The 26436-nt window shown below is 48.7% G+C and overlaps 1 protein-coding gene across 1 annotated transcript in view; it reads right to left on the bottom strand.

Annotated features, from left to right (window-relative positions):
- Positions 1-5083: 5083 nt before the first annotated feature.
- Positions 5084-26436, bottom strand: part of WNT8B (Wnt family member 8B) — a 37797-nt gene continuing 16444 nt past the window's right edge. Inside the window, exons 5-10 of the mRNA XM_086467295.1 lie at positions 14189-14258; positions 10740-10773; positions 9781-9919; positions 8264-8389; positions 6065-6207; positions 5084-5641 (exon numbers count right to left, since the gene is read on the bottom strand). Coding sequence (XP_086323421.1) covers positions 5084-5641; positions 6065-6207; positions 8264-8389; positions 9781-9919; positions 10740-10773; positions 14189-14258 — 1070 coding nt within the window. The remainder of the gene's footprint in view (positions 5642-6064; positions 6208-8263; positions 8390-9780; positions 9920-10739; positions 10774-14188; positions 14259-26436) is intronic.

Below are 26436 nucleotides of genomic sequence, written 5' to 3'. Positions count from 1 at the left end.
TGCTGCTAGCTTTTTTTCATAGGCTTCTCACCTCTGGCTACAGGGGCCTTCCCTCAGTCTGCAGGTCACCCACTGCCAGCTGAGTTCTCAGCTTTGATGAGGGGGGCAATTGAGAACAGTGTGGGGCAAGCCAGATTCTGGGCTCTGCTGGTATGGGCAGCAACTGTCCTGGTGCGGTGAAACCGCAGGCCTTACTCACTCCCTAAAGCTGTAGGGTCAGAGAATTGATCTTCTCTACATCACCCGCTTCAGTTGTGACCATTCATCTGCATCAGACACAAGAAGGTCCCTGGGATGGCTAATGTTGTCTTGGGGAATCACAGCAGTGTTGAGGATTTTACACTTGACTTGGGGAGTTGGAAGTATGTCAGTGAGTAAACAGAGAGCCCTTGATGAGGTCCTCTCCTTTTGGAAATCAATGTTACACCACTGAAGCCATGCCACTTAGACTAGGGTGAGGATCTGACCTGTGTGGAAATCAGATTTATACCATTGAATTGCCAGTTCTTACTGTTAATTAATAGCTTCTGAATCTGTTGTCTGGTTTCATTTAAGCTTTTAAGGAGGTAAGGCTGAAGTGAAACATCGGTACTGAGATAAAGTCAGGGGGATCAAACCTGTTTCTGCAAAAAGACGGATGTAATCTCAAAAAATTTGTTGTTTTCTTTTTGCTGTCAGCTGGCTAACTAGTATGTATGTACAGGCCAGCCAGCCAGCACACATGAAACTTTGCGATATGCAGGACTGTATTACCTGGCTTGTGGTTGGAGGACTTGGGAGGAAGTAAAGGTTGAGAAAGATTGTTTGGATGGGGAAGATTTGAAGGGCCATTGCTGGGAAGGGACCAGGGTTTATGAGAGTTCTGGGGTGTTATGAACAGAGCACACACATTCAGGGAAAACCGGCGTTTGTTACTTCTGCTGCTGGCAGAAGCAAGCACCAGGCCTAAGGGAGTCTTGCAGAGCTTTTGCAGCCCAGTCTGGGAGCAGCTGGCAACCAGTCTGGCCTCCCAGCTGTACCCGATCAGGGGGATGCAAGCTGATTTTCAAAGGCAGCACTTGTGTTGTGACCCCTTCTGATGCTGTACAAGTGAGCAGATAGACCTGGAGGCATACGTTTGCTTGATGAGTATATAAGGAAAGTCATAGCTTTCTCAGATCGTTTAACAAGCCTGATATTTCTTAGATTCTGCCTTTCTGGATCCAGTTATAGTACCCTGTGCAGTCCAGCCCCTCTCTTTAACTCAGGCCACTTGTACCACTGAGAAATATGCACAAATTTTCCATGTATTTCTCAGATGCATTTGACTTTAGTTCCCTCCACCATGCACAGCTTCCGCTACCCACGGACTCACGCAGAGACTGGCTATTTATCCTGCCTTTGCTGTGAGTCTTTCTTGCTTGCCCCTTTGTCCCACTGTTGCTCAGTTTTGCTTCAGGTTTACCTCAGTGAGCACTGTCCTTAAAACTCTTGGTAGGGAGACCAGGCAGGGGGAAGCAAGGTGACCCACTCGACGGTCTTTGAGAGGCTTGTGGTGGAAGCCCTGTCTCTGTGGCCCTGGTGCAGTATATGTCCTTGCAAGCCCCACTGGAAAGTGTTCCTCCATTTATAGCACTATCTCTGCTGGCTGGTAACAGCTTCTGGTCTACAGACAGCGGCTCCTCGGCGTTGTCTCCTCCCGTGTGGGCACATGCTACCACAGCATCTCTGCGCCACTAGACAGAGAAAGCGTTTTCTGTTGGGTGAGAAGGCCTTTGGGTTGACAAAGAATCGGAGGGGGGGGGGGGGGGGTGATAGGAAAGGATCTCTGGTCACAGAGAACAGAGCTCTAATCCTGTTGCAGATAACATCATGTCTGCAGGCTAGGCTTGTGTGTGTTTGGGGGGGCTGGAGGGGCAGAGATTGTTAGGCAGTATTTGTTTGTAAAGCCACTTGCTCTGAAGATAATGCTTGCACTAACTTCTATTGAGGGAGCAGTGTGAGTCCCCACAAAGTCCTTTCCCAAAGTGTCTTTGAAGCCAAGAACCCATTGAAAGGAAGAAAGGCCAAGAGAGGGGATTAGTTTGTTCAGCAGCTGTGAATTTCAGTGGGAGGCTGATGAACTCCAAAGTCTTTGTTGAGATTTTTTTTGTAAGGAGCCCTGCTGGAGGGAGAGACCCACACGGGGGCCGCGGCCTTAGACAAGAAGGAATCCGAAGCGGCAGGGAGCTGTAAACGGGCCACAAGGACTTTTCCCAAACACTTTTCGGAAAAGGTGTTGTGAAGAGAGCGGAGAGGGATTAGCATGTGAAATGACACTTTCCATTGACTCCACAGAGGGGAGGGGAAAAGGGCTGGCTGGCTGATTTATTAGCATTTTGTTCCCTTCTCTATTCTGATCCCCCAGCAGCCCCCCTCCCCTTGCTCCCCTCCTCCCTGAGCCCTCTAAAGAGGTTTGGATTGGAAAAGGGAGCGGGGGGGCTGCCTGTTTGTGTGTCATCTGGGCGAAGGTGACCACCTGGGAAGCTGAATGTAAATATTTCTCCTCTGAGGAATGTGCCTTCATTAAACCGAAATGAATACATGGAAGCATCCAATCCTGCCGCACAATGGCAGCAGTGCCTTTACCACTAAGGGCTCCCTGCGCCAGGGAGGGGGGACCCCTCCGGCCCCGACCCGCTGCTGAGGTCAGCACATTTTGCAGCTGCAGTGTCGCCATTTTCTCCCCGAGAAAGAAGCATGCGGCGGTGGGGCTCACCATTGTGATGCTCCCCGCGTGTCCCCTTCACCAACAGGCGTCAGTGGGCACGTCCTGGGCTGTGCCACGGCTTTCACAGGGCAACTATGTGGGGCAACAATGTCAGCAGGGGAGGGACGGGGTAGCACAGCCTGCCGTGTGCTGTGGAGGGGAAGGAAATGGGAAACAGCTTCCACATCTTCTTTTCTTACATTTTCAGTTGGCCGTGGAATGATAGGCACACAGGACCAAGGGAGTAGAAGCTGTTCTCTCTGCCTTGCAGTGGTCCTCAAGCCAGCCCGTGCTGAAGCTTCCCCTGCTGAGTGAGAGGCTCTCACCACCTCTTTGCTTTCCTGCCCAAGGGTGCATTCCCACTGCAGGGAGATGGAGAAACTGCTGACAGAGATGCTAGGGAGACCGAGGGCAGGGTCACTGTATTAATAAGAACCTTTGTGCAAAGAGCTGGTGGTTTGTGTGTGAAGTGGAAGTGTTTCAGGTTTCCCTGAGAATGGGCCAAGATAGTTTCTTGTAATTTTTGAAGGGCCAGGTTCTTGCTTGACAGGAATGCTTGTGCTCTGGTGACACCCCAGCTTGCCCTAGGTCCACCTATTCCCACCCCCAACAAAGCAGTCCTAGAATCAAGGGGGTAATTGATAACTAAGAGACACACATAGACTGCTGAATGTCTTTAATGTATCATCTCTGAAGTGGGCAACTGGGCCCCTGTCTTCTCCCCTCCCACCTCCTTTCCTCCTGGCAGCTGCATTGCAGTTGGATGCAACCTCAAGCAAGCTCAAGGAGAGAGCAGGCCCTTCCCCTCCTGGTAGGGGCCGAGGTTGTGCTGTGTGGAGGGAACTGGTCAGCTCTTCTTATGCTCAACAGATGGGTAAATAGCTGTGGTTTAGTCTCTAGAACTGTCATTACATACATGCAATTGGATGAAAAATACCACCCAACTACTTAGACACAACAGCATTTTGCAAGCACTTGGCTACTGATTTATTGCATTGGCTATTGGTTTACAAATATTGGCTACAAGACAGGTCTAATGGCCAGTAACTTAGATCTGCTGGCATCTCACGTGGCTAAAGGACACTTTGAACAGCAAAGCAGAAGATAAACTCACAGCCTGGGGGAGATCACTGCTATGGTGCAGCAAGCTTCCCCAGGTCCTGCAGCTGACAGCTTCTTTCCTCCCTACCCCAACCATGGCAAGGGAACAGAGATGCAACCACCAAATCTTGCTGCTGCTTGCTTAGCCTATAGAATATATACAAGAAGCGGTAGAGGAAAAACTGTTATGTATACATCACAGAAACTGTGCAATAAATTAAACTTCAAAGTGCTTCACTTTCCTATTTACAACACCATTAAATAGTAACTGACGTTATTTTCTCAGACTAGGAGGAAGTAGTTAGTTAGTTAGCTGACAGGGTAAGAGTGCTTGGCGAGTACACCAGGAGGTGAGGAACGGGCTCGGCTGGCAGCTCCTCTCTGGAAGAGATTTGGGAGGAAAGAGGGACTGGAGAATTGTGAGGGCATCTTTATGGCATCAATCAAGGGCTTTGGCAGGAATGTTGGGATGAAGAGGGAGACCAGAGCTGGAGGCTTAGAGAAAGCATGTAAAAAGCAAGTGGTAGGACTCCTCTTTTGGACAGCTGTTTAATGGTCAAGTCAAGCAGCAGCTTCAATCTTGCTGCTGCCATCCTAAATGCAGAGTAAAACACTGGAGAGCTTAGCAAAGCTGTCAAAGGATGGGAAGTGATGCTGTGGGCCTCCTGGAGGCTGCCTTGCTGCGGGAAGGAGTTGCACACTTTTTCTACTCCCTCACAGAATGGAGCTTAATAAAAGGCAGTAACAACTTGATTTTACTGCCTTTTTTTTTAGGGTACTAGAAGCCTCTTCTGTTTTAGGGATTACACTCAGAGTTTCCCAGCACTGGTGGTGCCATCTCAGCTTCCATGTGCTTTCCTATGTGTTGATCTCACTTGCTGGAAAGCCCAGAGCAGGTGCTTGTTTGGGCAACAGACAAGCTCAAAAGGGCAAGAGCCACTGAGACCACCTGTGTTTTCAACAATAAAACCACAGTCACTGGATAGAGTGACTCTGAGTTGAAGGGACCAAATCTCACCTCATTTTGTCAACACTTGAGGGTCTTCCCAGAAGTCATCACCCATTGCACTAATGGGAAATGCCCTGTATGGCCAAGGGCTAGGGGCTCATGCAAGCTCTTTTGCCTTGCCCAAGCCCCAGTGTGGTGGCATTGGCAATGAGACAAAACTAAGCCAAAGGGAAATGGTGCTGGGGGCTGATGGGGAGGGCGGGAGAGGAGAGGGGCAGACAGGACCACGGAGGAGCAGAGGCAAGTTAGAGCTTTCTCTTGAGCTTGCGGCTGGCCCCACCACCCCCGCTTCGCTCCCGTTTCTCCTTGCGGACGCAAAAGTATTTGGTGACCCTTTTGCGGCACTGCTCACACCGCACGGCACAGCACCAGTGGAACTTGCAGTTGCAGCTGGACACCATCTCTGCTCGCCTCTCCTCCACTGCCAGCCCACAGTCCCCACACAGCCGCCGGCAGCTCCGCTTCTCCCACTTGCTGAGTGCCTTGCCCCTCTTCAGGCACTCCCTGCCCTCTGTGCCCAGCAGCCCCAGCGTCTTGTTCTCCAGGCAGTAGTCAGGAGAGTCTTCTAAATGGACCAGCTCCTTCTTGGAGATGGAGCTGAAGGTCTCGGCGATGGCACCCCGGCTGGCAGCACTGTTCCCTGCCCCCTGCAGCAAGTCCACCTTCAGGGCTTTGTGGTACCTCTCCTTGAGGTAAGTGCCCACCTCCCGAAACTCGGGCAACTGCAACCAGCAGGTCTGGGTGGTGCAGCTCCCCGACACGCCGTGGCATTTGCAAGTCCGCTTCATGGTCCCTTTCACAGCCTACAGGGTGAGGAGAGAGGGAATTCAGGAAAAAGCCCAGCAGTGTCATTTCTGTGCTGCAGTGCCTGGTGAAACATGGCTCCAGGCCTGTGGAAAGGTTTGCCATCAATCCTCCCTGCACAGTAGTCCTGCCACAGGGTTGTTGGCTTAAAGCTCACAGATTTACTTCTCCACAGTACTCCCCTACTTTACTTGAACTGGGAGAGAGAGGACAGCAGGAAGCCATTAACAGTGTAATCACAGAATGTTTGCTACCTTAGAACACAACCCATCACATCAGTACTCTGCCATCCCCTTCTCCTCGGCAAGGTTGTTGTTTCTTCTGGACGTGTGCTTTTAGCTACAGCAAGTTGTGACTTTCCACAGTGAATGGCCAGAGCCAGTCTGGTGTGGGCTGTCAGGTCTGGAGGGAGAGGGGCTCACCTTTCTACCTGCCTCATTGTTATGCAGGTTCATAGCAGCTCTGGCATCTTGTCCAGTCTCCAGGGCATCCACAAACTGCTTGGAAATGGCTTCCCCAAAGCCCACGTTATCGCTGCAGCCTCCCCACAGCCAGCCTTGCCCCCCTAGGAAAGGAGAACAGATGTGTGCTGTCAGAGAACCAGCCACTTGCCTGCCTGGCTTATGGCTCTGGGGACAAGAAAGGGTCTCAGAATTGATGAGAGGGAACAGAGGCTGTGGGACAAATCCAGCCTTTCACCTCGCGATATTCCCCCATTCCCTTCCCTTGGCCTCATGCCATTTCTACTGAGGTCTGGGTAGTAAGTGGCTTGTACAAGTAGCAAAAGGGTTTGTCCTGTGTGACACGCCCAGGGATTTCCAAACTTCCTATAGAGCAGGATTCAGAAGCTGTTAATTGCCATGCATTAGCAGCCATATAGATAAAGCTTTGGGTCTTTAATCGCCTTCCCTCAAACCCTGACTTGAACCCCTTCAGTCTGACTTGCAGGGGCAGCATCTTGCTGGTGTAGATTAGCGAACTGGTGGAGGCATCCTGGTCAGAGGGAACAGATTCCCCCCTGCAGGGAAACAACCCAAGCCTGGCACACATGTAGCGAGGAAGCTGTCTTTTTGGTAGACCCAGAATCCTGGGATGATGTTTGGCATCTCAGAAAGGTCTGATTTTTTCAATTATCATAAAAGAAACAAAGGAGTCAGCACAGAACTGGGAAATTTCACAGCAGGCTGTAGAGGGTACTTTTCCTAACTGTGTGGGAGCTTCGTAACTTAGCTCGGCTGACTGTGGTTTGCTTATTTCCTTCTAGAGAAAAATGTCAATTTCTTTGTGAAGATTTGAAATCTGGAACATTCTGACCCTAATGTGCCTTGGTGGTACATCTTGGGAGTTGTGGTTTAGTGGCCTTGTACCTTTTTTGAAAGGCCAGTCCGTTGCCCGGACTTCCCCAGAGCATCGCGGTCCCCTCTCCCAGGGAAAGACAGAGGTGTCTCATGGGAGGTGGGTAATTGCGGTGGATGATGAAGTCCAAATCAAGAGCTGGGACCAAAGGGAGAATGGAAACCTTTCACCAATTTGGATTCAATGTGATGGCATTTAGAATTGAATTACACTGTTTTAGACAAGCCCAAAAGTTTCCTGGGCCTTCCAAGGTTTTAAGTTCACAATGGAAAATTTTCATGGAAAGCAGACATGTTTTGGGGAAAAGAAGTGTAGCATGACTCACTCAGTTTTCCAGAAAAGATAAAATTTGGTGTGTCATAGCCTAAAATTCTTGCTCTGCTAGACATGGACTGTCTTATGCTTCAGACACATAAGAAGCAGTGGCTGTTTTAAAAACTATTATCCAATAAAAAAAATTACTAAATACTGGACACTCCAGAGGAGTTTGTCACAAATTGACAGGTACCGACTGCCCAATGCTGCTGGGTGGGGAAGGACTTTTATAAGATTCTGATAATTTGAAATTTGACCTCTTTCCACTCAAAACAAAAGACTGAAATGTCAATGTTTTCTCTGAAAGATGAGTGGAAAGCTGGAGCAGTACAGCCTGGGGTTCCCCACTCAGGGGTGCTTAGTGGCTGCGGGCCTGCGTACTGCTGTGACAGGAAAGGGGTGAAGGCTGTGTGCTGCCACAGTGGTTCTCCTGGTTGTGCTCTTGTGCCTGCCGCACTGACAAACCCTGGATGGTCTATGAATGCCACCCTCCTTTCCCTCCTGGTATTTCTGCCCTGGTGCCCCCCTGGTCCTGCAGACCCTGGGAGCCCTGAGGTTCCTGATCAGTGCTGCGCTAACCAGACCTGCCATTTAGATGCACAGCATCACATCCTTTCCTCTGCCTGTGTGATACAGTCATTCCCTCCAGCAGCTTAAACAGAGTTGTTCTTGGTTTGGACCAGGGAAACCTCAACCCCCTTCTACTTTCCTGCTCGTTTAGAAAGTAATGGGACACATCAAGGGCTCAGCCTCAGCTGGTGTAAATTGGAGGTGGCTGCATTAGCTTCCACAGAGCTACTTTGGTTTAGGCCAGACCAAGCTCTGCTCTGGGCATTATTTCCTGATGCGGGGACCAGGAGGAGGAGTTGTTTCTGCAGGCCTCAGCAGAGGAGAGGAGCTGTCTCCTGCCGCCTGGGACATGAGCGGGACGGCAGCTCGTCTCTCCTTACCCAGCTGTCCGTTGCGGGAGTCGTCACAGCCACAGTTGTCAAAATCCCCCAGGCTGCAGTTCCGGGTCAGCGTGTACATGACACCCGCAGAGCTGATGGCATGGACAAAAGCGGTTTCTCGGTTTGCTGTCAAGTGGGAATACAAGGAGAGCAGATGTGCTAAAGATTTCACGGTGAGACCAGTGTTAGAAATTACTCCTGCCATGCAGAAGACTGCACAGGAAGAGGTTTGCGATGGGCAGGGCTTTGTGGGGTGGAGAGGAGGCCCTACATGTCAGATTAGCTTAGTTTTGGCTTGAAGTGCATGAAGACAGAGGCTCCCAAATTCAACCCAGACTGACTTGTGCCATTTCCAAGGGTGTATGAGTTTAGCGCTTGGCTGTCCTTGTGGGAGATCAGCAATGGGAATACAGCACAGACAGCCAAATGTCCCCCATGTCTCACTAATACACCCCAGAGGGGAAGGGTCCCTCTCCAAGGATCAAAGAGCTCCTTCCCTACAGCCCCTTTGAGCCTTACCTTCTGCTGGACACTGTCCAGGGCTTGGAGCAGCAACCATACCTACCCACCAGGATCAGTGTAGTTAGTGACCATCAGCTGACTTCACTGAGCCTTTGGCTTTCATTTAATACCAGCAAGGTCTGGATCTGAGCAGATAACCTTGACAGGAGACAGTTCAGGGACCTGCTCCCAGTCCCAGAGTGTTAACTTTGTGCTGCAATTGCCTCCTCAAGGCCCCACTTCGGAGGCCCTGGTCCCTTGTCTGCTGCCAGGCCCACCAGAGGCCCAAGGCTCTCCTCCATACCCAGGTCCTGCTTGTACAGGGCAGGTGTGAACTCAGCCCAGCATCATACATGGGTCTAGAGGACCAGGTGTGCACTGAAACATTTCCTGGTACCTGCAAACAGGTAAGGAATAGGATACAGTGGCACTTGACCACAGCCCCATGCTCTGCAGTGGCACACGTCATGGATGCTGGATTTCTGCCCAAGGTGACTGACACCTGGAAGCTGTGGGAAGACTTTTCTCCTGCCTCTTGGCCAGAGCACAGCCACTGATGAACTCTTTCCTGCTCTCTTTAGCCGTATCCCTCTGCTTGCCACCCCACCACCCCGTGCCGTTTCTCAGCCTCCCTGGGACACCCTGGTGAGAGACACCACGTAGGCATGGTGTGTCCAGCAGCCCCTGCTGCAGGTCATGATACTGCATCCTTGTGGAGAGCCAGTTGTGTGAGGGTTGGTGGGACACTCCTGTCCTGTGCAAGCTGGGGCTTGATGGGTCTGGAGGTGATGCTGGCATTGCAAGGCTGCCGTGTCTTGAAGCTAGATCCCAGTGTGTGTGTGGGAGCTGGTGGGTGAAGGGGCCTCCTGGAAAGTTCCCTCTGGGGCATTCCTGGGAGAGGCATATGCCAGGTGGGGATGGGGAAGAAAAGGAGGCACTTGGAAAGAGAGGAGAGGCCCACAGGCTCTAACCTGTAGTGAGGGGGTCCTAGTAGTGTTATCCAATGCTTTCCTTACCGCTGCGCAGCCCACCGTGGCTGGAGAGCTGCAGTGCCCTCTCAGGGCAGTTCCAGCGGTCCCAAGCAAACTGGAACTTGCATTCCTCGATGCCGCTCTGCGCCCCAGCTGCCACGCTGCTGGAGTAGATGAGGTAAGCCTAGGAGCAGAGGAGCGGGTCAGGAGTGGGGACAGTGTGTGCCCCACTTCAGCTGCCCCCCCAGCATTAACTTGGAAAACTGAGTGAGGATGCATTGGCCAGCATGCAGGGACAGGGGTGTACTTGGTAGAGTAGGGTTGATGGTTGGACTCGATGATCTCAAAGGTCTTTTCCGACCTGAATGATTCTATAATTCTACGACAGCCCAGTGGGTGAGAGGCTGGGAATGCCCCCAGGCTACTTCCAGGGTCCAGGAGCTCTAGTTTCAGCAGCTCTAGTTTCCATCACAGGCAGTGCAAAGCTGGTGTAGCCCCAGCTGCTTCCCACACAGTGGTGGGGATGATGCAGGTGCAGCGTTCCTGCCCTGCTCTGCATATCGTGGATCCTGCTGCCTTGGGGTCTAGATGGCTGGAGAAGCACAGTGCAAAACACCAGGAAGTACTTGGTGAAGCATGTTTTGTAGGGCCTACAGAAAGTATCTTTCCAGCTCAATGAATGTGGGTGCTGATGCTAACCTGATTATCAGGAAGCAACAGATGACAAGTGAGAGCCTCAGCTGGTGCCAACAGGCCAATCTCCAAAACCTGGCCCCAACCAGCTTAAAAGGACCCTAGGACAACTTTGCTTAGGGCTGACACAGCCTGAGGAGCTGCAGCTCACAGCAGGTCATTCCTAACCCTCCTCTGCCTTGTGGCTGGAAACGTGGGGGTGAGGGGAACTCTAGCCCAGGCTGGATGGAGAGGAATGGGAAGGAGGAGCCCCTCCCTCCCTTCCCAGGTTTAGTGGAATCAGGGACAGAGATCAAAGGGATTTCTCTTACCTTGGGGCCCGTCATCAGGAAATTATTCACTGACCTGGAAGACAGAGACAGTGTCAGCAGGGAGGGGGTGATGGCGGAGGGGCCTGGGGAATGCCTGGCATCCCAGGGCTCTCCTCTTGCCCCCTGCAGCCTGCCTGTTTCCTGGCTGCAGGCACCTTTGGTCTCTTCCCTTGTCTCCCCTTGCTGCTCCCTGTGAGCCAGGATGGTGCCTTCTCTTTCTCCCCACCCTGCCCCCCAACCAGGATGTGCTGGGCTGCAACCCCCTTGCTGCTTCCACCTTTTGCTTTCCTCTGCACAGCTGCCCTTCATTTTTTTTAGTGCTTTCCTGTTCCCCCAGCCTTGCTTTTTACCTTACCAAACTGCTGCTCAGCTTAACTCAGGGTAGTGTTGCCTGCAGCCCCAGGAGCTGGACCACATGCCAGCACCGCTTTCCCTGTGGGACCATGCCAAGGGAAGAAGGAGGTCACACCACCGCTCCTTCATAGCGTGTGTCCTGGCAACATACCTCCAGGTCATGGTCCCTTGTTTTCCTGCAGTGCCAGCTCTGGCTGCCCACACTTTCCTCTTGGTCACAAACACTCTTGTCCTCCCCATCCGGCTGAGCACTGCACTGGGGAGGAGTCAGAGTATGGGGGCAGGGGGTGTTCCTAGCCAAAATTAAACTTTCTGGTGTTCGCACTGAAGGTGTGAAGCGATCATGTCCAAGGGCCACAAGGCAGCGTGGCTGGTCTCCATCACTCTCTCTAGGGGGCTTGCAGAGTGGAGCCAGTGCTGGACAGTCAGTCTCTTTCTCCAGCAAGAAAGACTCTTTCAGTGCAAATGGTGAGTCAGTGTTAGGACTCCATGTGGTGCAGTGACCACCATTAGGACTCTGGAGGATGTCTGGGTGAATCCAGCTCAGCTGTGTCATGGCAGAAAGGACTGAGGCTTTGAAAAGGTCCAAGAACCAACCTCAAATATCCTTATCCAGAAATTAGGCAAAAAAAAGGAGGTTTCTCCTACAAACACCCCATTCCAGTCTCTCCAGGTTTGCAAAATAACCCTCATCACTATTTCTGGTGAGTCTCCACAGCATCTCCCCTGCTGGCACCCCGGCACTCCAGAGAGAGCTGAATACTTTTATCCCCAGGGGAGCACACTGAGGCCAGAGAGGTGGCATAAGTGGATTGAGAACTTGCAGTGAGTGAGTGATCAGGAAAAAGCTAGAGCATGCATCAAGAGAAACTGGTTCTTCGGCTTCTTCTTGAGATGATGTTCTGCTTCAAAAGCTGGATGTCTCCCAGTGGAGGATGCTTCTTCTTTTCAGCTAGCCCTTACAGAGCCTTAACCCACACTCTGTCCCTTCAGCAGAGCAGCATGCTCCACTCTGCAGTTGGACTACCTGGCCTGCAGTGATGCTTGTTACTTTTCTAACTCCTCTTCATTCCCTGAAAATCCCCATAGCTGGGCAGACCGTGACTGGATGCAGGGGGAGAAAGGTGTGGGTTAGGGTATGGTTTTTCCTCCCTGTGTGTTTTCAGGCGATGCTGTCTGGAGCTACAAGTGTCCCTGGTAAGGGAGAGAAAGGCACTGTTCTTTTGTGCTACGAATCCAGCACAGAGAGCTTGGGGGCATCCCAGGGTGGGCTTGAGCGTAGGCAGAAGCAGGCACTGCCATCCCAAGCTGGGGGACAAAGCATAGCCATGCTGCAGCCCTGCCATGGGCACGGGGCAGACAGGGTGGCAGGACTGGTGCCCAGACATCAGACACATGACAGATTTAGAGAGGATGTTTCCCTGCCCTGGAAAACTGCTCCTGCTGTCAATGAGCCCATTTCACCTCCACTAGAACTGCCCTCACTGAGATCCTCTCTGAGGTACAGTGCAAAAAGGAGGTCTCATTATTTTAGCTTGGTCAAAATCGCAAGAAACCTGATCTTTGCTATTACTCACAGTTTAGAAAGAGAGGGAACTGGTTTGCAAAGTTTCTCTTTGGCAAATCTGACTGGTTTTTTGGTGGAAACGTGTCCATATTGATGCGGCTTGCTTTGGGAAAGATTCCCCTGCATCAAAACGGGCACTGTGAGAGCAGCAGATACGTTCCCTTTGTTGCAGGCCTGTGATTCAGACCCAGCGACACTCCGGCCCCTGTGGGTACTTTAGTACGAAGTCGATGGCTGTTTTGCAGAGGAATTTTCCTTTGGGAGCTGCTTCTGCATTGTACAGCTAATTAAATATTTCCTGGGACTTGGAGAGAAGGCATCTGTAGCCGGGTGATTAGAGCATCGGGTGACCTGAATCACACAGGGCCATGAACCTGGGGCTATTCAGACTGTGTAAGCTCCCTGGGTCCCCATCCTAACGCAACTGGGTAGCAGCATGAACAAGTCATTTTTCCATCTGGTTTCCCCGCTGTCCTTTGCCTTGACCTTAAGCTCTTGCTATGGGGACCACACTCAGGATGGTGACAGTGTGAATCTGAGCCCCTGGCAGCAGCTATGAGAAAACTCTGGTAAAATGTCCCTGTGTAGGCAAGATCTACAGAATTGCAAGTCTCTTATCTCTCTTGTCTTGCTTTTGTGGCCAAAACAAGAAATACATCCCACCTGCATTGCTTCCCACCTGGGTAGGAAAAGCCAAATTCACATTGTGCAAGAAGGATTTGCTTCGAACCCTTGCTGGCCTCATCTTGGATTAGGAACATCTGAGCAGTTGCAAGGGTGGCTTTAGGAGGAGGGCAGTAATCCACAGGTTTAGGATTTGCAGCAAACCAGCCTGTTAGCAGGTGTCAACTGACATAACTGCATTAAGCAGGGTCTGCTCCTCCTGGGATAAATCTCAAGGTTCACAAAAAGGCCAAGTTCAGGATACGCCAATTCACCATCTGCAGCTGAGCAAATGGTACAGTAGTAATTTCCCAGCAGGGTATTCTAAACATTTTTATTAAGTCAGAGAGACAGAGCTCTCCGATCAACAGGCAGGCACGCTGCTGGGAGGGTTTGTAGGACTTAGACAAGTAAAGGATTCACTTAGACTGGTACACTTGACCCCCCACATTTAACTCTTGCGGCTGCAAGTGGATTCAGGAGAAGGGGATATGGGACTATGGTATGGCTGGAGGCTGGCTGAAATTTTTCTGATTTATGCTGAGAGGGAAAGAAAGATAATAACAGAGACAAAATCTGTGTGCTTTGTCTTTGCTTGTATGATCTAGCTAAGAAAAATGCATGCCTATTCTGGATATGGATTCCAGGAGGGCAGAGAATAATTAAGCCACTTGTTCCATGGATGTAGTTCAATATTGACAATGCCACTAGAGTCATTCTCTGTACTGTATATAGGAATCACTACAAAAATGAATCTCTCTTCATTTTTGTCTCTGTAGTGTGATTTTTTAAAAAAATTATTTATTTATATCTACTACTTTTCCATACCACTGTAAAGGAAAGCAGAATGTAATCCTAAACTAACCAGCTAGCTGCATCCACAACGGGTCTAAACCAGCCCAATTCCCATGACTTTGGCGTCACTGCACTGATTTAAAACTTTTTGAAGTCACACACATGAAAGGAAATGCTTGAAATTATTTCTCTTCTCCAAGAAACTTTACAGGGTTTCTAGCTATCTAAACCCCTTTTCCTCCACCTTCAGACGCCAGGACAGCATTACACAAACCGAAGCAGAGCAGAGACAGACCTCAGCAGGTAGAGAGAGGAGTCCCACCGAGTTCTTCAGCCCTCTCCCCAGCCCATGCAGGGCCCTGGGCAGGGCACGCTGCTTCCCTCACTGCAACTCTATGCATTCAGGTAAAAAGTAAATCTAGGGCAAGTGATTTTAATTGCATCTGATCTTAGGAAGTTATCTCAAAGCTATGAATATCTATAGCAGGAATTCTCTACCATAGTTTTATTGAACCCAAAAGCAAATAACCCTGCCAAGCAGCTGTCCTACTATATTTTACACATATCAAATACCAATTAGCCTCTGATAATTTCTGCTGAGTTACAACTTTAACCAATAACAGCGCCCTGCTCCTCAGTTTAATATGTCCCAACAGCCTTATCAAATCTCCTATTAAAGTATTTGTTTGATACCTTATCACCCACTCATGCTACTGTGCTGCTGGTTCAGCTCTTTAGAAAATTATAAAGCTGTATTTAGACCTTTACTGTCATTATCGTAAATACAGAAAATGGATACAATTCCACTTTAGGTCTGAGTTTTGTTCCAAGTACAAACTCCCCCAGGTTATTAGAAAACCAGTGACACTGGAAACTAAAGGCAATCATACAGCTGAAGTGTAAAAAAACATTTAGAGACAAACTGCTGCACTAGAGACGGTTACATTATTCCCACAGGAAGGAGACTGGGAGGCAACTAACATTTGGAGCTTTAATTTTTTTCCCTTCATTTCTCTCTATTTTGTTGTATTTATGTGGTTTTTGGTTCCTAAATGCAAACCTGACATTTTGCTCATCTAGAAACATGCCAACCATTCAACCTAGCTGACATGGCAGAATCTAATCCGCACTCAGAGAAGGGAAGTGCCCTCAGATATGTAAAAAAAATGTTGTTGATCTATATTGCTTCCTGCTCCCAATTCTCATGAATAAATCACAAGAAAAAAGAATCTTGTTGCGTTTTAAGCTGTTGGATCAGATAAAGAAGACCAGCAAAAATTGCAAGCAGGATTACTGTATTATTCTCATGAACCTTGCTTTTTTCTCTTCAAGAGTTAAGGGACAAGGTCTGTAATACATTCATTTTGAATTTTCCTTTCTTTCAGGAAATCATGACTATGAGCAACATACAGAGAGACGCAGGGCTATCTTGATCTATAATATTTTCTCTCAGATAAAAACTTCTGAAAGGCAGACAGGGAATTTAGACATCCAACTTCTGTCGAAAATGCCTGGGATTTCTGTGTTTAACTCTACTTTGAGCTCTGAAATTTCTCCCCTTTGTACAATTTCTATAAAATGTTAATTTTTTAAAAATCTTTTAATGTATTCTGAACCTGTTTATATTGAAGAAGAGCAGAAACATAAAAAATGAGTTCTTGCCCAGCCTTTCTGCACAACATACCCATTCCCCTTGTTCCAGAAGGGAGATTTATCTTGAGTTTGCTGCCATATAATATTTAGACGTATACAAATTGTTGCACATTCTTTTAATAAAGGGAGTAGAAAATCTCTGATAGAACATAAATTTCACTCACAGCCTAACAGGAATAAGTTCCCATTTACTCTTGAGTTTCTCTTTCTGTAATTTTCATTTCTCCTTCCATGGTAATAACCCTAGAGATCTGCTATGGGGGAGGCAGGGGATTTTAGTAATTGAACGGGAAAAGACTTTCCTTGCTGTTAGAGATACGTCTGTAACCCACAGAGCAGATTCCCCAAGGCATCACGGAAACGGAGAATAAAGTTTGGGTACTCAGTAAAAATCACATAGGAAAAGATACCTACAAAGCCAGGTCATTTGAGTCCATCTACATTTGGGCATGGGAGAGATACACTCCACAAGGAATGGTACGAGATTTGATGCAAGTGTAAACTCTTTCTGTTCACCCTTATAAAACATTTATGGAAATAAGTGTAAAACCACACTTAGGACAGAGCAAGGGGCCCACAGGAGATAAGTTTGGGTTTGTGCATGGGGGAACTGGTCTGATGGGACCCAGGTGGCTGGGAACGAAGCCGTAGTGATCTCTGTACCAAAAGCTTCTCCCCAGGAAATCCTAATACATGAATTTCAGACATGTGTAATCCTGACCCTGTGCCTGCCAAGGAGCCCGGGTCTCAGGCTGCTCATGCGGAGTGACGCTCCTGATGATCTAACTCACCCCTGCTGGCTCTGAGCTCTTAATCAGGGACTGTCCTCTTCGGGGAGCACGGGAGTAGCCCCACTTGATTTGATTAAGACAAGAGACAAGCTGATGGTGAGCCTTTGGATAAACAGAAATCCCTGGCTCTCCCATTGGGTTGTCTTCCCAGTTGGAAGTGAGGGGCTAAATCCTCACATCAGCTCTCCTCTACTCTGTTTTACACCAGCTCAGGATTTCTCCCATGCAGTTATTTTTGGGAGGCACAGGGGAAAAAGGGGACTTTCTTAGAGCTAACCTCTCTACCAATGACTGTGTTGGGACTTAGTTAAATATCTGATTCCATTAAAGACCAAAACTGAGCTAAATGGGAAAGAAGGGACATTTAGGAAGGTGAAGAGGAATTTCCTTAGGGTGTCCGGAAAGAGCACCTGCCTGTAACAGACTGAGGTGCTCTTGATACTCACCAGGCACAGCAGGATTGGAAGAAGGGAGTGAGGAAGAAGATGCCCAGATAAGGGTCCATGTGAAACATAAAATCCAAATAAAAAGGGAGAAAGGAGATCCTAAAAAAACCCTTGGGTACCACTACCACCAGAGAAAAGGAAAAAAAAAAGAAAAAAGAAACACAACAAAATTAGGGAAGGGATGGAGTTATCTTCCACCCGGCGGTCCTGGTGTGATGAAGAGGCATATGCCCCCTGAATCCCAACTTCTGCGAAGGGTAACCAATCCTAAAGTAAGAGCTAAAGGGGGTTGGTGAAATGGAGCCGCAGAACTTCCTAAGAAGAGATTATCTACTTAATTAAAGATTTTTTTTTCCCTAAGTCCTTCAGCCAATCAGGACTCAAGTGCCAAGAGAGAGATTGAACTGATGAAAAGAACACCCCAGGTTCCTCGAAGACAAATGCACCACGAAAGGGATAAGAGGGAGGGAAAAGGGGAAAAAAAAAAAAAAAAAAAAAAAAAAAAGAAAGAAAGAGAGAGAGAGAGAAGGATAAAGAAAGAGACGGCAAATCCCTTAAAGTAATCACCAGATTCAATCTCCACCAGCACTGCTCTGCCTCTCCATCCCCCGCAAAGGCAACTGGAAGGGCTGCTTTCAGCATGCCTTTGCCTCCTCCTGCCTTGGAGACATCACTGGGGCTGGGGTGCACTGGGTGCTCTGGAATGGGGGGCTTGGGTTTGGGCTGCCTGCGACCGCTGCTTGGAGGCCATGCAGTGTGCTTCAGGGAGAAGGCTGGGAAACAGATACGTGAACATTGTCTCTGCCTCAGTCTCCCTGAGGAGTTTAACGGGAATTGGGGCCAGTTCCTACCTCCATCTGTTCCTCCTTCATCATGGTGACCTACTCTTTCTTCCCACCTCCTGTTTGCAGCATGCCACTCTCACCCCAGTAGAAAGGCCTCTGGCTAACCTTCCCATTCCCCCTTAATTTTTTCGTTTTGGGGTTTCCTACAAAGTCTGTGGGAGGGGGTCTTTGGTTTGGGAGGGTCAGCAGTCTTTCAATGGGGGCTTATCCCAGGACAAGAGCTGCTGGAGCTACTTAGAATTGCATCCAGCCCGTGCCTCCTGGCCATGTGGAACATCCCAGTTACTGTCACACTGCCCACCACAGCCACTCTGACCAGCCCTAGGTTAACAGGACCATCTGTGCCGTCCTGTCCCAGAGCCATAGGAGCATCTTCTCCACACCACGCACTGATTTTCCTGCTGTGGACAAAATCAGCTGAAATGTGGGCTGAGACCAGTCAAACTCATTTCACCCAGGGTGCAGCTGCCAGGCAGAAGGGCTGGACCAGGACAGGATTTGAAGGGGAGCAAGACGCTGTGGCTGAGCCATCAGGCAGGGCTGGCTGGAGGCTGAGCTTTGCTCAGGGCCACCTCAGCCAGACAAAACTCCCTCCTGGGTCACGCAGTCTCGAGAGGGAAATCTGCCTGGCAGGGATCTCCTCTCAGCCAGACTTTGGCCATCCCATGCCCAGATCAGCTCTGCCCAAGCCAGGGAGCACCAGCCAGGCTCACACTGGGCACAGCCCCCAAGGCACCGCTGGCAAAATGCTGCCTTTGCCCGGAGCGCTGCCCACCCAGCCAGGCAGGCCCCTCGCCCTGGGGGGTGGCTGGGCAGTTGGCAAGCACCTAGGTGAGGACAAAAATGCTGCCAGCAACTGATCCCAGGGCCAGCTGTGCCTCCCAGCTGCATCCTATTACAGCAAGGCTGATAGAATTTGCACTCATTAAAGCCCCAGCTCCTGGAGCCCTGAGAATTTTAAAAGCTGTAAGGTGTTACATATACTCAGAAAAAGCTTGAAAATTTAGCTGGTAGAAGACAAAACCCCAGAAACTGAAAGGTGAGGGAAATAAGCAGGTTTGTTGGGGTTTTTTTTACTATTTTAAAAATTATTTATTACATTGAAATAGAATTTCAATGCTGTGACTTTTAGCACAGTTTCATGGTTTTGGTGGCCTAATGCAAGTAGTGGGGGTGGTTGTGCCTTCCCTGCCAGAAGAGGCTATCCTGGTCTGGGTGTAGGCAGCAGCTACAAGGGCTGATGCTGCCCCCGGGGGAGCTGAGGGGCTGCCAAGAGGCTGCCCGCTCTTCGGGGGATCAGCCCCACCAGGACTGCACTAGTGGGATGCAGGGTATGCTTCCACCCTGCACTTGCCATTTATTTCTGATGGCAGGAAGAAGAATTTCCAGTTGTTGCTTTTAAGTCTTCAAATGTCTGTTTTGGGACACTTGAACCAGAGTTTTCTCAGTCCTCAGGCCCAGCAGCAGTAACATTTTGAAATCATGCAACGCTTCAGACATGTCTTGACCAACTGGAAACTAAGGACACTATTGGGTTCACTGGGGTGAGCTATTTTTGTTTGCTCCAAGACAAATTAAGTAAGCGGATTGCAAAAATGAGGAAAACAATATTCCAAGTAGATCCAAAATAAAAAAGAGGAATATATTTTTTTATTAGCTATTACAAGAGGCAGCCAGGCCTTCCTCCAAGCTCACAGAAGCACCAGCAGCACCAGGGTGCTGCGGAGCCAGCAGCCTCCCCAGTCAACTTCTAATTTCAATTAAATGCAATAGCCACTTTCCTGGAAACAAGCATGTTTCTCAAGCCAAAGAGGCTGGAGGCAAAGCCTGAAACAATACTGTCCCAAACATGTTTCAAAGCACTTAATTACAGCTCTCAAAGGCTGTTTAATAGACTCTATGAGCTACTCTATAAAGAAATGGGATGCAAAATTGTTTTTATAATGTTCCTCAAATTTTGTTATTGTTACCAACAAAAGCTCTGTAAATCTTCTAAAATGGGTCCAGAGAGCATTAAAATACATTTTATGGCCAGAAGGACTGGTATATTATCCCATCTGACCCGTTGGCCAATACTGATCTCTACTGACCTTTGCACTGAGTGCTGTAATGTGTGTTTGACTATTTGCTCATCTCCCAGAACAGCAGACAGGGTTTGAGGACAACAGGAGATAGAGAACCTACTGCCATCTGTGGTTATTTGTTCCAATTTATTAAAAAACAAACAAACAAACGAAACCATTAATATAAGATGTCTAGATTTAATTTCCAGAGTACAGAGAAGATCTGAACTGTACTTGAAGAGCTTGTACAAGTAATCACAGAAAGAGTAAAAAATAAAGTTTCTAAGGCTCTTCCCATCTTCCACAGGTACCAATGCAACTGATGGATATGAAAAATTAGTTTAAGAAGTAGGGGTAAATATTCCAAGTCTGGCTTACAGATATCTCAAAAGTTTCTTGCTGTCAGTGCAAAGTGCCCAAAGGACAGATATTTTAAAACAAAAGGGCCATTAAAAGGTCAGGAAGGAATTTGAAGTGTCTTATTTTAAAAGATATAAATTAATCTTGTCTAGGGAGAACACAGAATTCAACCCTGAAAGAGCTGAAAAAGTCTCAGGAAGGTCCAGCTTCCCAGTGCAGTAAGCAGATTTCAAATGGCAGCTTTGCCTTTTGCACCAGCTAAATATGGCTTCAATAGTATCTAATGCCTGTCAAAACATCCCCCAGTACCCCAAGAAAGTGTAAGTGTTGCTTGCAATCCTGTACTGAACATGCCCTGTGCTATTATGCTCCTACAGTTAAGTGGTTCTAGAAACAAAGCCAAACAGAGGCTGGGGAAATATAATAGTAGCTTTTATTAGATCAACTGATGCACAATGGAAGAAGCAAACAGGTTTTTTGAGCATTTTGGCTCTGAAAAGGCAGGAAAGGTGCTGGTGTGCCCAAAAGCCTGTCTACTTTTTTTTTAGCTGTATGAATCTGAGATTGTGCCTTAAAGACGGTATTGACACACCAGAACATGCAAACAGCTGTGCGACCTCTTTGCTGCAAGCTTGACTTTGTAACCTTCATGGTTCCCAACGCTTCTGTCTGCATAGGTGACACAGGCTGAGCAGCCTCCCATAAGGTCTGCTTGTGCTTTACCAGTATTGAATGTATCCACACATTTGCAGGTTCTCCGTACAGTTCATGCAGGGACAGCTCAGGGAATCCTTACCTACTGCAGCCAACTGTGTGACTGGTCACATCCATCACACATCTCATAGGAAGTGACTTCTGCCAAACTGTGGGGAAAGGCAGGAGGGTCAGATGTTTAGGCTGTTCTTCAGTTGCTGGAGTAAAGCTTAAGGTGTGCACAAGAAACCAAGAATATTATCTCACATCAGAAGGGACAGAAATGTTGCAACAGCTGTAGAGGGTCAGTTCAAGGCATGGACAGCTACAAAGTGTTTTCCACCTGCAGCTCTCAAAGTGCCTCAGCAAAACAGCTCCCCCATTTTTCCCGTTTTACAGGATGCAAAACTGAGATCTGGAGTCAGGCAGTGGTTTGGGGATAGATCCAGCCTCCTGCACCCTCGTCTGGCCCCAGTTTCCTTCTGACATTCAAGGCAGCCAGTTTCAAGGGAAAGGCAAAGGTCTCTAGGGAAACATCTTTAGCCATGGTACGTAGAAGTTGGCTGTGCCCTGGAGAAAGTGAGCTTAGAGAACTTCAAAAGCTCCAGTTCATCCTTTGCTTGGGCTGCAATAGTTGCTTTGTCATGTGTTCTCAGTTTCAGTATAGAGGATATTGCCTCAGCACGGTCTTGACTTGCACAGGCTTATGCTGTGTTGGCCAAAAAAGTATTTATTTTGAGAGTCCAGAAAGCAAATATGGGTCCAGGGCATCTTTTTCCAGCACCCACTTACCAGGCAGCTGAGGGTTGTGAGAGGGAAAGGGACAGATGTGCAGAGAGGTGGGGTATCTGGGAATGAAAATCAAAGGAAAGTGAGAGGTGGTTTGCCCTTAAAGAACAAGCAGGATCACCTTGGAGAAAAAGGACTGTGAGGGTAGGAGGGAAATTATTTATAGCACTCCAGGAAGGTGTAATTAGGACAAGCAGGACTGAGTGAGTTGAAGCACATTCCTGTCTGGCTGGCAGGAGGTGAGGTAACCCTGGAGGTGAGAGGGACCATACTAAGATCCCAGATCTAGAAACATAGCCTGGCCGCTTGCCAGCCACACCTTCCTCCTGTCCCCATGCACCTTGAAGGAAAGGCAGACTCCCCTGCAGAGCAGCAGCTACGGCACTCCCCAGCATGGCCCTTTGGGGACAGGAGCCCAGGCCACATGCTACTGCTCATCCTGGGCACAGCCACCATCCTTCAAAGAGCCTTGCTTGGGCCACCACAGACAAGCTCAGGGTTACAGGGAGTAAATGTCACAGTCATCAATGCAGGTGGCTCTGCAAAAGGATCGTCTCTTCAGCACCCATGAGGCCTCTGACTCTCAAAGAGGAAACACACTTGGGCCCTGCACATAAAGATTTGGGGCATGGCACAACAACAACAACAACAACAACAACAACAACAACAAAAAAAAGCAGAGGTATCCTTCTGTACTGGCCAGAAGGATTAGTAGCTGGAGGGGGAAAGGGCTATGGGTTTGAGAGGTACATGGATCTCGGTGAACCAGAGGATGAGAGTAAAGCAGGAAGATGGTTCAGCAGCATGGTGTAAATAATTAGTAGCTTGGAGCTTTGGCAGACCTGAGGAACCCAAGAAAATTCTACATGGGAGCTGCTTAAATTGGTCCACTGTTGCACCAGAGACATACATTTTGTTTCCCTTTCAGGCTCCATGTGCTCCCCTCAACATTATTGTTATCAGGAATATTTGAAAACAAAACCACATTTCAAACTGAACAAAATCAAGCCTTTTTATGAAGAAAACTGCCCAGTGACATGCTTTGATCTTTTTTAGCTGAAACCATCCACGAGCTCTGTGGGAGCTGTAAATAGCTCCAGCCGACTTACAACTGGATGGCCTTCACCCAGGCAATTTTGCCAGCCTCTAGTGCAGAGAGACTGATTGCAGACCCTTTTGTAACGCAGACAGGAGGAGGTTTAGCTGAAGGTTTTACGCATTCCTGTGATCTTTTTCATCTCTAATTTGCTATGTGGTCTAATGACCGAGCAGCCGCATATGTAGCTCCGAATTACCCTGTAATTTGTCCCTCCGGTGAGCCAGCTCGCCGTTTCGCAGCCGGCAGAGGGTGCTCCCGGCTCGGCCTGCAGCCGGGCTGGGGCTCAGCGCTGCTGCTGAAGAGCATCCTTGGATCACAGGGGTACAGGGAAATGCTCCTGCGCTGGGCCGGGCCATGTCCAGCACAGACAACAGGCTCTGTAGGGAATCCGGGCTTAAAAAATCTCGTGTTCTCCTCCCCGCTTCTCCAGACAAGCACCTTGAAGCCTCAGCATAGGTTAAGTCCAAAGATGATACTGAATGGTTCAGTGTTCACAGCAGTGGTGTGGAGCTCCTGGCAGCTGTGCCCACGGGTGGAGGGCAGCAGTGCCCTGACATGAGCTCTCTGCCACAGAGTGCCACGGTGCAGCCACCACTCGTGTGCTGTGGCATGCTTCCCTGTGGGCCAGCCACCATGGCAGCCGATGAGTCTTCTACTGACACCTGGTCTTAGCTCAGGAAGCATCAAGTGCTCATCAAGCCTCAGCAGGGAGATGGATGTAAAGCCATCAGCGGTACACACAGAATATCTGGATGCACACTTTTTCACTGGTGTGCTACCTAACAGGTCCCAAGGTCCAGGACCTGCAAATCTGGCTCAGCTCTTTGCCCTAAAACAGTGGCAAAACTGCTGGCATAAATCCAGTGAGGTACTTCCTCTTTGCCTACGGATGACTAACATGAGTAGCCATCGGCATTTACCCGGAATGAGTCAGGCCTGCAAAATCATGAGACTGGCTTGAAAATAATACACAGCAGGAGCTATTTGTGTCCAAGCCTTTAAGGTACACTTGGGGCATGTTTCCTCTGGAATCAGCAGGGCTGGGAACATGCTGTTCTGTCGCATGAAAGGCAAGCTGAGAGTGTTGGGCTGTGGGCGATCAGGCTTTTTGATGAAGACCAAATGTCAAAAGGTTTGTCATAAATCACAGGACGGTAGTGAGGCTGAGCAGGCATGTAGGACCTCTCTGCGTTGCCCAAAACTTGCTGTGTGTGGGTCCTGGCTGTTTGCCTGGGAGCTCTCATGAGTTCAGTGTTCATACATTAAAATACCAGATCTTTTTTCACTCTGTCCTTGGCCAAAAACTTCTCTTGGCCTTCACTGTGTTACTTGTTGCTACTCTTCACCTTGGGAGTGGCTGCATTTCAGTGGTGAGCATCAGATCAGCCCACGGGGTGCTGTGGCCCCCAGCAAGCTGTAAAGCAAGCTGAGTCATTTCCCAATAAAACCCAGGGCTCAGGATCTGGTTCCAGCTCCAGTGTCGTCTGCACTGACTGGGACCATCTCTTCTGCCCAAATAGTCAGTCAGTCTCAATAAAAGGTGATGATGAGGAGCTTGGAGGCTGAATCAGGCAGCCAAGATGAAGAAGCAGCTCCAAGATGGTCAGGATAAACTGGCACCACAAAATCTATCACCAATCCTTTGCAAATGTCATTGCTGACAGAGCCAGAATCCAGCTTCACGTCAAAATCTTAAGCATGACACACTTTTATTGATGGTTGTTGGGAAAATGTTGTGGACGAGCTGTTGTTGCATAACCCTGACCTCTTTTATAAGTGTCTCAAGAAACAGGCTGTTGCATAAACAGTAAAGCAGCACTTTTGTTGGCCTGTTGTGGACAAGCCCCTTGGCTTTCATATTGTCAGCCTGGATGAGGTTTCACCACTGATGAGGGCCACCACAATGAGGTGCTTTATTGAAGCATAACACTCTCTGAAGGAGGTGTTTCTTTTCCTGTCTACGGGGACCAGACATTTTGGTTACAGGATAAGAGCATGGTCTGGGGCCTGATCAAAATTTTCCACTGAGCCCTAAAAAACAGAGACCCAGAAAGTGAAGGAAAGAGAAATGTGGCTAGGAATAGTAACACTTTTCTGAGTGCCACTGTTGAAGCACAGCTGGGAAAGAGGTCTTCATGCTGATCAGGTGCTGCTGAAGGGTGTCAATGCATGACAGCAAACTTTGTTCTGGCCAGTTATGTTCATTTGGCACCACTGATAGCAGTCTAGCTTGCTTTGTATGAATATTTTACAAAGTCATCCTTCTCTGACCTCCATCACTGCGGCATCCCAGGACATGGTCTACTGCAGCCTCTCAGTACACTTACGAAGTATTAGCCACTGACTAGAGGCTGGTAACTGAGACAGGGCACAGAAAATAACTTGCCCAGACTCAGGCAGCAAGATAGTGTATAGCATGATACATCTGAGCTGAAAACAGACCAGAGCATAGCTTGCTACTAGGGAGAGGAAGAGGGGGCTGAGGGTACTGCTACAACTTGTCAATACTGAGAAGGGGGGTACCCTACCAAAGAAGATGCAAGCACATATTGGCTTCTGGTCAGAGGTTTCTGGGAACTGAGAATCCAGTACACTGGGATGGCACTGCCTCAGAAACAAAAGATGATCCTCTATAACATCCGTTCTTCTCAAACATCAGAGTTTATAAGGGTACCTGCATCTGGTCTCAGAATGAAAATCAACAGCAACATTTGCACTGGTTCTACATTAACACATGCAAAGGAGGAATGAGCCCTATGTTTCGAGGACAAAGCATTCATTGCTACAGCAAGAGAGAAGAGGGCAAAAAAACCCCAACCGCCACCACATTAGAAGAAACTAACATTCATATTAATCCATCACTGGGTGGTACTTCCTGGAATGATAGACTTCAGGCAGTTTTGTCTTTACCCATTGCCACTATGAAAGATGTGCTAACTCCCAGACTTTCTGACGTCAGATTTCATCGCAGTACCTGTTTGGAGGCAGGGTCCAACCCTTTCTCTCCTTGGTTTTCAAAAAAATGGCAACATAACTCAGACCTCATGCCATCAGAGTGAGCAAAGGGGAGTATGTAAGGCACAGTGACACTGAAGGTACCGACTTCAAATGCATTTTCCTTGCAGTTCCCTTTGCAACTCAGGGATGGCAGTGCTGCCTCAGCTCTTACTTCAGCTAATAATGCACACTGTGCACTCTGTGAAGGGCTTCTTTTAGTAGCACCACAGGGTGTAATGACAGATGATTGCATATGACAGGAGTCATTCTTACAGCCACCGTCTGCCTGCTGTTGCTACGTACGAAGTCTTGCATGTAGCTGCTGGAACAGCCCTCACCCGCCCATGGTTTGTAACCAGAGAAAGAACAGAATGTCCTCAGGAATTAAGTGTGGCTTGTTTCTGGGAGACTTTTTATTATGAGTATTTACAGACTGTATCAGTCATTGGTAGGTGGTGATGCTAAGAGGAGATAGCAGATCCTGCTCACGACACAGGGGCTTCTAATGCCAGCTCAGCCTTTGACCATGGATAAAGCATTCATTTTTCACATCCCTCAGTCTCCCTCCCCATTCAAGTGTCT

Source organism: Leptosomus discolor, chromosome 6 (genome assembly GCF_034619465.1).
Source record: "Leptosomus discolor isolate bLepDis1 chromosome 6, bLepDis1.hap2, whole genome shotgun sequence".
Lineage (NCBI taxonomy): Eukaryota > Metazoa > Chordata > Aves > Leptosomiformes > Leptosomidae > Leptosomus > Leptosomus discolor.
Note: the sequence above shows the minus strand (reverse complement) of the source record. Positions and strands in the feature narration are given on the sequence as shown.